This window comes from Bombina bombina, chromosome 5 (assembly GCF_027579735.1).
Source record: "Bombina bombina isolate aBomBom1 chromosome 5, aBomBom1.pri, whole genome shotgun sequence".
Lineage (NCBI taxonomy): Eukaryota > Metazoa > Chordata > Amphibia > Anura > Bombinatoridae > Bombina > Bombina bombina.
Window position 1 is genome coordinate 6,180,517 of NC_069503.1, and position 10,107 is coordinate 6,190,623.

Below are 10,107 nucleotides of genomic sequence, written 5' to 3' on the forward strand. Positions count from 1 at the left end.
ATTGCAGACTGACTGTCTAACTGCAGGGGTTCGCTATGTTGGTAACTTTATTATCAACTTATTCAGGCAGGAAACCTTTGAAATGTATATCTCCTAATTTGATAGATGTCTGCTTTTGAACACTGATGTGTAGTTGGTCAGAAAGAGGGGGTTTGATTTCTGAGTCTAGCTTCAGAATCTTGACAAAATGGATTTGCATTTAGCAATGGTATTTAGCATGTCCAAGTTTAATATTTAATAGATAACATACTTATTTTATCTTATCATATATATATTTATAATGTCACTCAGCAATACCCTGACAAGGAGTAGGTGAAAATAGCTAAGGATCAGGGCCAGTAAGGAGGTAAAGGTGGACAGTGAACAACAGTAGGTGTTTATATCTGAGAGACATGATCAATAGGTTTCCAGGGTCAGCAAAGTGCAGTAGGTGGTCATAACTGAGAGGCATAGTGAGTAACGAGGTGGAAGTGGTCAGTAAAAAGCTGTAGGTGGTCATAACTGAGAGGCATAGTGAGTAAGGAGGTGGAAGTGGTCAGTAAAGAGCTGTAGGTGGTCATAACTGAGAGGCATAGTGAGTAAGGAGGTGAAGGTGGTCAGTAAAGAACTGTAGGTGGTAATAACTGAGAGGCATAGTGAGTAATGAGGTGGAAGTGGTCAGTAAAGAGCAGTAGGTGGTCATAACTGAGGCATAGTGAGTAATGAGGTGGAAGTGGTCAGTAAAGAGCTGTAGGTGGTCATAACAGAGAGGCATAGTGAGTAAGGAGGTGAAGGTGGTCATAACTGAGAGGCATAGTGAGTAATGAGGTGAAGGTGGTCATAACTGAGAGGCATAGTGAGTAATGAGGTGGAAGTGGTCAGTAAAGAGCTGTAGGTGGTCATAACTGAGAGGCATAGTGAGTAAGGAGGTGAAGGTGGTCAGTAAAGAACTGTAGGTGGTAATAACTGAGAGGCATAGTGAGTAATGAGGTGGAAGTGGTCAGTAAAGAGCAGTAGGTGGTCATAACTGAGGCATAGTGAGTAATGAGGTGGAAGTGGTCAGTAAAGAGCTGTAGGTGGTCATAACAGAGAGGCATAGTGAGTAAGGAGGTGAAGGTGGTCATAACTGAGAGGCATAGTGAGTAATGAGGTGAAGGTGGTCATAACTGAGCGGCATAGTGAGTAAGGAGGTGAAGGTGGTCATAACTGAGAGGCATAGTGAGTAATGAGGTGGAAGTGGTCAGTAAAGAACTGTAGGTGGTCATAACTGAGAGGCATAGTGAGTAATGAGGTGGAAGTGGTCTTAACTGAGGGACATAGTGAGTAAGGAGGTGTAGGTGGTCATAACTGAGGGACATAGTGAGTAAGGAGGTGTAGGTGGTCATAACTGAGGGACATAGTGAGTAAGGAGTTGTAGGTGGTCATAACTGAGGGACATAGTGAGTAAGGAGGTGTAGGTGGTCATAACTGAGGGACATAGTGAGTAAGGAGGTGTAGGTGGTCATAACTGAGGGACATAGTGAGTAAGGAGTTGTAGGTGGTCATAACTGAGGGACATAGTGAGTAAGGAGTTGTAGGTGGTCATAACTGAGGGACATAGTGAGTAAGGAGTTGTAGGTGGTCATAACTGAGGGACATAGTGAGTAAGGAGGTGTAGGTGGTCATAACTGAGGGACATAGTGAGTAAGGAGGTGTAGGTGGTCATACCTGAGGGACATAGTGAGTAAGGAGGTGTAGGTGGTCATAACTGAGGGACATAGTGAGTAAGGAGTTGTAGGTGGTCATAACTGAGGGACATAGTGATTAAGGAGGTGTAGGTTGTCATAACTGAGGGACATAGTGAGTAAGGAGTTGTAGGTGGTCATAACTGAGGGGCATAGTGAGTAAGGAGGTGTAGGTGGTCATAACTGAGGGACATAGTGAGTAAGAAGGTGTAGGTGGTCATAACTGAGGGACATAGTGAGTAAGGATTTGTAGGTGGTCATAACTGAGGGACATAGTGAGTAAGGAGTTGTAGGTGGTCATAACTGAGGGACATAGTGAGTAAGGAGTTGTAGGTGGTCATAACTGAGGGACATAGTGAGTAAGGAGGTGTAGGTGGTCATCTTATATGAGCATGGTCTATGACAATATCTAGTATCATGAGTCATTGTTGAGTTCAGAGAAGCATATGTGATTGTGCCTTTGCTTGGGTGGATGATTATTATTATCATCATCATCATCATCATGTATTTGTAGAGCACCAACAGATTCCGCAGCACTGTAAACATAGTCGGTGTACAGGATAGCTTTTGTAGGGGTCAAGTGGGTAGAGGGCCCTGCCGAGAGTTTCACTGTTGTAGTCGGCTCTTATGAAGCGATCTGTAAACAGCTGGGCCCATAGGCTTACATTCTAAGGGGTTCAAGGTGGTCATAACTGAGAGACATAGTGAGTAAGGAGTTGTAGGTGGTCATAACTGAGGGACATAGTGAGTAAGGAGGTGTAGGTGGTCATAACTGAGGGACATAGTGAGTAATGAGCTGTAGGTGGTCATAACTGAGGGACATAGTGAGTAAGGAGTTGTAGGTGGTCATAACTGAGGGACATAGTAAGGAGGTGTAGGTGGTCATAACTGAGGGACATAGTGAGTAAGGAGCTGTAGGTGGTCATAACTGAGGGACATAGTGAGTAAGGAGGTGTAGGTGGTCATAACTGAGGTACATAGTGAGTAAGGAGTTGTAGGTGGTCATAACTGAGGGACATAGTGAGTAAGGAGGTGTAGGTGGTCATAACTGAGGGACATAGTGAGTAAGGAGGTGTAGGTGGTCATAACTGAGGGACATAGTGAGTAAGGAGTTGTAGGTGGTCATAACTGAGGGACATAGTGAGTAAGGAGGTGTAGGTGGTCATAACTGAGGGACATAGTGAGTAAGGAGTTGTAGGTGGTCATAACTGAGGGACATAGTGAGTAAGGAGGTGTAGGTGGTCATAACTGAGGGACATAGTGAGTAAGGAGTTGTAGGTGGTCATAACTGAGGGACATAGTAAGGAGGTGTAGGTGGTCATAACTGAGGGACATAGTGAGTAAGGAGGTGTAGGTGGTCATAACTGAGGGACATAGTGAGTAAGGAGTTGTAGGTGGTCATAACTGAGGGACATAGTGAGTAAGGAGGTGTAGGTGGTCATAACTGAGGGACATAGTGAGTAAGGAGGTGTAGGTGGTCATAACTGAGGGACATAGTGAGTAAGGAGTTGTAGGTGGTCATAACTGAGGGACATAGTGAGTAAGGAGGTGTAGGTGGTCATAACTGAGGGACATAGTGAGTAAGGAGGTGTAGGTGGTCATAACTGAGGGACATAGTGAGTAAGGAGTTGTAGGTGGTCATAACTGAGGGACATAGTGAGTAATGAGCTGTAGGTGGTCATAACTGAGGGACATAGTGAGTAAGGAGGTGTAGGTGGTCATAACTGAGGGACATAGTGAGTAAGGAGTTGTAGGTGGTCATAACTGAGGGACATAGTAAGGAGGTGTAGGTGGTCATAACTGAGGGACATAGTAAATAAGGAGCTGTAGGTGGTCATAACTGAGGGACATAGTGAGTAAGGAGGTGTAGGTGGTCATAACTGAGGGACATAGTGAGTAAGGAGTTGTAGGTGGTCATAACTGAGGGACATAGTGAGTAAGGAGGTGTAGGTGGTCATAACTGAGGGACATAGTGAGTAAGGAGGTGTAGGTGGTCATAACTGAGGGACATAGTGAGTAAGGAGTTGTAGGTGGTCATAACAGGGATATAGTGAGTAAGGAGGTGTAGGTGGTCATAACTGAGGGACATAGTGAGTAAGGAGGTGTAGGTGGTCATAACTGAGGGACATAGTGAGCAAGGAGGTGTAGGTGGTCATAACTGAGGGACATAGTGAGTGAGGTGGTCAGTAAAGAGCACTAGGTGGTCATCTTATATGAGCATGGTCTATGACAATATCTAGTATCATGAGTCATTGTTGAGTTCAGAGAAGCATATGTGATTGTGCCATTGCTTGGGTGGATTATTATTATTATTATTATCAGGTATTTGTAGAGCGCCAACAGATTCCACAGCGCTGTAAACATAGTCGGTGTACAGGATAGCTTTTGTAGGGGTCAAGTGGGTAGAGGGCCCTGCCGAGAGTTTACTATTGTAGTCGGCTCTTATGAAGCGATCTGTAAACAGCTGGGCCCATAGGCTTACATTCTAAGGTGTTCAAGGGGAAAGCAATGGTGTTAGGAAAGGTTAGTGTTGGTTGTATGAATCCCTGAATAGTAGAGTTTTTAGGGAGTGCTTGAAGCTGTTAAAACTAGGGGAGAGTCTTATGGAGCGAGGCAGGGAATTCCACAAGATGGGGGCCAGTCTGGAGAAGTCCTGTAAACGTGAATGTGAGGAAGTAACAAGAGAGGAGGAGAGGAGGAGATCCTGAGCTGATCGAAGGGGACGGGAGGGAGAGTATCTAGAGACAAGTTCTGAGATGTAGGGGGGAGCAGTGCAGTTGAGAGCTTTATATGTCAGAGTGAGGATTTTATGTTTAATCCTAGAGGCAAGAGGAAGCCAGTGAAGGGATTGGCAGAGAGGTGCAGCAGATGAAGAGCGACGAGTAAGGAAGATGAACCTGGCAGAGGCATTCATAATGGATTGTAAAGGAGCTATGCGGCAGCTAGGTAGACCAGAGAGGAAGGAGTTGCAGTAGTCGAGGCGGGACAGGATGAGAGAGTGGATTAAAATCTTGGTTGTATCTTGTGTAAGGAAATGTCTAATTGTAGCGATGTTTTAAGGTGGAAGCGGCAGGCATTAGCCAAGGACTAAATGTGAGGAGTGAAGGAAAGATCTGAGTCAAGTGTGACCCCAAGACATCGGGCATGCGGGGTAGGGGTAATGATGGAATTATCAACAGTTATAGAAATTTTTGAGGTTAAGACATTGGAAGAAGGGGGAAAAATAGGGAGTTCAGTATTGGAGAGATTTAGCTTAAGGTAGTGAGAGGACATCCAAGATGAGATGTGAGAAAGACAGTTAGTGACACGGGTTAGTAAGGAAGGAGGTAGGTCTGGTGCAGAGAGGTAGATTTGGGTGTCATCAGCATACAAATGGTATTGAAACCCATGGGACTTTATTAAGGAACCTAGTGATGACGTGTAGATTGAAAAGAGAAGGGGACCAAGGACAGAGCCTTGAGGTACCCCAACAGAAAGTGGTAACGGGGCAGAGGATGCTCCGGAGAAGGCTACACTAAATGTACGGTTAGTCAGATAGGAAGAGAACCATGAGAGAGCTGTGTCGCAGATGCCGAAGGATTGGAGGGTTTGGAGCAGAAGAGGTTGGTCAACAGTGTCAAAGGCTGCAGACAGGTCAAGGAGGATAAGCAGAGAGAAGTGGCCTTTGGATTTTGCTGTAAGTAGGTCATTGGTAACCTTGACAATTGCTGTCTCTGTAGAGTGATGGGAATGAAATCCAGATTGCAGTGGGTCAAGAAGAGAGTTTAGTGTAAGGAAATGGGATAGACGTGTGTAAACTAGCTTTTCAAGGAGCTTTGAGGCAAGAGGGAGTAGGGAAATAGAGCCGTAGTTGGAAGGGGAGGTTGGATCGAGGGAAGGTTTTTTGAGGATAGGTGTGACCAGTGCATATTTTAGAGATGAGGGAAATATACCAGTGCTGAGGGAGAGGTTGAAAATGTGTGTGAGTATGGGGGTGAGGGTAGAAGAGAGGGAAGGGAGTAGCTGTGAGGGGATGGGGTCGAGGGGACAGGTAGTGAGGTGGGAGGACAGTATAAGGGCAGAAACTTTGTCCTCTTTAACAGGGGCAAAAGAGCTGCATTTATGGATATTTGGGTTTTGGGTGATTGTTAGCTTTTGAAGGGGTGGGAGATTGGAAGTATGTTGAGAGCTGATTTCACTTCTAATGGAGTCAATTTTGTTGTTGAAGTGGCTGGCAAAATCTTGAGCTGAGAGAGAGGTTGTGTTAGGAGGTGGGGGTGGGCGGAGAAGAGTGTTGAACGTGAAGAACAGACGTTTAGGGTTAGAGGAAAGAGTAGAGATGAGATTAGATAAATATTGTTGATTATAAAGATTAAGGGCAGAATAGTAGGAGTTCAGGATGAACTTTTAGTGAAGAAAGTAAGCTGAACTCCGAGATTTCCTCCAGTGTCGCTCAGCAGTATGGGAGCATCTGCGTAGGTATCGTGTCAGAGGAGTATGCCAGGGCTGAGGATGAGAGTGCGGTTTCTGAGCTAAGGTTGGAGGGGCCAGAGTGTCAATGACCGATGTAAGGGTGGAATTATAATGGCAGATAGATTGGTCAGGGCAGGAAAAGGAGGTGATGGATGAGAGGAGAGGTTTGAGAGAGCTAGCAAGCTGATGCAGATCTAGTGACTTAGTGCTTCTGTGAAGTTTGGTGTGAGGGGTAGAGGTAGGGTGAGTTGTAGGTAGGGAAGTGATGTTGCAAGTTAGGAGATGATGGTCAGAGAGAGGAAAAGGGGAGTTTGTTAAATTTGAAAGAGTGCATCGATAGGTGAAAGTCAGATCAAGGGAGAGTCAGTCCATTGTCAGTCCATTGTGACAGGCCGAAAGAGGAAGTCAGTTGAAGAAGTTGTATTGCAGAGGAGGCATTGGGATTGTCAAGAGGGATGTTAAAGTCGCCAAGAATGAGGGCAGGGGTGTCTGAGGAAAGGAAATAAGGAAGCCAAGCAGCAAAGTGATCTAAAAATTGAGTTGGGGAGCCAGGGGGGCGGTATATGACTGCAACACGTATAGAGAGGGGAGAGAATAACCAAATCATGTGTGCTTCAAATGAAGAAAATGTGAGTGAAGAGAAGGGCTGTATTTGTTGGAAGGTGCAATGAGAGGAAAGTAAAATACCGACACCACCTCCTTGTCTATTGCCAAACCTAGGAGTGTGGCTGAAATGGAGACCCCCATGTGACAGTGCAGCAGTGGATGCTGTGTCTGAAGCAGAGAGACAGGTTTCTGTAAGAGCCAGAAGGTTAAGAGAGTGGGAGATAAATAGATCATGGATAGAAGTGAGCTTGTTGCAAACAGAGCGAGAGTTCCAGAGTGCACAAATGAAGGGGGAGGGGTTTTTAGATGCAAGAGGAATGCGATTAAGGTTACCAGAGTTTAGTTTATGAAGTCTATTCAAAGGCACACAAGGATGTGAAAAGCTAGGAGGTTGTGAGGGACAAGGATTAGGGGAGATGTCACCAGCAGCTAGTATGAGCAAGAGGGAGAGTGACATGAGATGAGAAGCAGATTTGCAGTAATGAGACTGTTGTTTGGCTGAAGTGCAGGGGGGAGAGAGAGAGTTTAGGAATAGGTAAAGTTCATGAGTACAAAAGTAAGGTGAGTATAAGAGAGATGGGCTAATGAACAGTGCAGGTGGAGAGGGAGAAGGAGTAAGTGAGTAATGTAGTTTGCTATAGAGACAAGAGGTAGCAAAAAGGAATATGCAGATATTGAGCATTATTCTTAAAGTGGGAACCAAGTAAACACATAAGACACAGTGTTACAGCAGCACTTGCAAAAGGATACAATGGGATACATAAAACATAGTATTACAAGAGTACTTGCCTTGTGTCTTGCCCCTTGCCCAATCCTTGTTCAATTCTTGTATAATTCTTAAAAATTATTGCCTCCCTTATAAAATGTTCACTTAATTCTTGTATAATTCTTAAAAATTATTGCCTCCCTTATAAAATGTTCACTTAATTCTTGTATAATTCTTAAAAATTATTGCCTCCCTTATAAAATGTTCACTTAATTCTTGTATAATTCTTAAAAATTATTGCCTCCCTTATAAAATGTTCACTTAATTCTTGTATAATTCTTAAAAATTATTGCCTCCCTTATAAAATGTTCACTTAATTCTTGTATAATTCTTAAAAATTATTGCCTCCCTTATAAAATGTTCACTTAATTCTTGTATAATTCTTAAAAATTATTGCCTCCCTTATAAAATGTTCACTTAATTCTTGTATAATTCTTAAAAATTAGTGTCTCACTTATAAAATGTTCACTTGGAAAATGTGAACATTTGCTATTGTTAAAAAGCACACAGCCCTGTGCAATGCACTTCCCCAAGCTAGTCTGAAATATATACAGGTAGGGCAGTCAGCTGAGTCCACTAAATTTAGTTAATTGCTAATCAAAGACAGTTGGTAAGGCCAATTGGAATGTTAGAGTCTGGTCAGGGTGAGATGAGACAATAAAATTTGGAGGGGGTTAAAACTGTGACATAAGAAAACTATACATTTTAGAGTTATAGCAAGTATTGATAAGGAGTGAGCATCACATGGCAATTAACTAGACATTAGAATTGAGACATTGGGAAAAACCATTACAAAAAATGCAGGACTTGATTTTACCAGCCTAAATTCATGTGCTCAATATATATATATACACACACACACAGAGACTTGGTGTAAAATGACAGAAAAGCAGGGGATAGCAAGATTTCAATGCAGGGCCTTAATTCACGAACCAAAAAGAGAGATTTGGATGTAGCCATAACTGCTCTCCTTCACAGGGGCCGTCCTGCTGGACCTTGATCAGAGGACCCTTCCTGGGATTGCTCATCAGGTGGTGGAACAGATGATTATCAGTGACCAAATCAAAGCAGAGGACAGAGCGAACATACTAAGAGCCCTTCTTTTGAAGCACAGGTAAATGTACAACTGTATGCCTGAGTATGCACATTATATGTATCACGCACAGCTGTATACCTGAGTATGCACATTATATGTATCACACACAGCTGTATACCTGAGTATGCACATTATATGAAACACACGCAGCTGTATACCTGAGTATGCACATTATATGTATCACACACACAGCTGTATACCTGAGGATTCACATTATATGCATCACACACAGCTGTATACCTGAGTATGCACATTATATGTATCACACACCTCTGTATACCTGAGTATACACATTATATGTATCACACACAGCTGTATACCTGAGGATTCACATTATATGCATCACACACAGCTGTATACCTGAGTATGCACATTATATGTATCACACACCTCTGTATACCTGAGTATACACATTATATGTATCACACACAGCTGTATACCTGAGTATGCACATTATATGTATCACACACCTCTGTATACCTGAGTATGTACATTATATGTATCACACACAGCTGTATACCTGAGTATGCACATTATATGTATCACACACAGCTGTATACCTGAGTATGCACATAATATGTATCACACAGCTGTATACCTGAGTATGCACATTATATGTATCACACACAGCTGTATACCTGAGTATGCACATTATATGTATCACACACCTCTGTATACCTGAGTATGCACATTATATGTATCACACACAGCTGTATACCTGAGTATGCACATTATATGTATCACACACCTCTGTATACCTGAGTATGCACATTATATGTATCACACACAGCTGTATACCTGAGTATGCACATTATATGTATCACACACAGCTGTATACCTGAGTATGCACATTATATGTATCACACACAGCTGTATAACGGAGTATGCACATTATATGTATCACACACCTCTGTATACCTTCTCTCTCTCTCTCTCTCTCTCTCTCTCTCTGTGTGTTATATACAGACAGTACCTTCTCTCTCTCTCTCTCTGTGTTATATACAGACAGTACCTTCTCTCTCTCTCTGTGTGTTTATATACAGACAGTACCTTCTCTCTCTCTCTCTCTCTCTCTCTCTCTCTCTCTCTCTCTCTCTCTGTGTGTTTATATACAGACAGTACCTTCTCTCTCTCTCTCTCTCTCTCTCTGTGTGTTATATACAGACAGTACCTTCTCTCTCTCTCTCTCTCTCTCTCTCTCTCTCTCTCTCTCTCTCAGTGTGTTTTATATACAGACAGTACCTTCTCTCTCTCTCTCTCTCTCTCTCTCTGTGTGTGTTATATACAGACAGTACCTTCTCTCTTCTCTCTCTCTCTCTCTCTCTCTCTCTCTCTCTGTGTGTGTTATATACAGACAGTACCTTCTCTCTCTCTCTCTCTCTCTCTCTGTGTTATATACAGACAGTACCTTCTCTCTCTCTCTCTCTCTCTCTCTCTCTCTCTCTCTGTGTTATATACAGACAGTACCTTCTCTCTCTCTGTTT

The 10,107-nt window shown here is 43.2% G+C and overlaps 1 protein-coding gene across 1 annotated transcript in view; it reads left to right on the forward strand.

The window, feature by feature from the left end:
* Positions 1–10,107, forward strand: part of SLC4A2 (solute carrier family 4 member 2) — a gene marked incomplete in the record, with an annotated part of 556,511 nt that overhangs the window by 266,973 nt on the left and 279,431 nt on the right. The window contains 1 exon segment of the mRNA XM_053713254.1: positions 8,506–8,641. Within this exon segment, the coding sequence (XP_053569229.1) occupies positions 8,506–8,641 (136 nt within the window).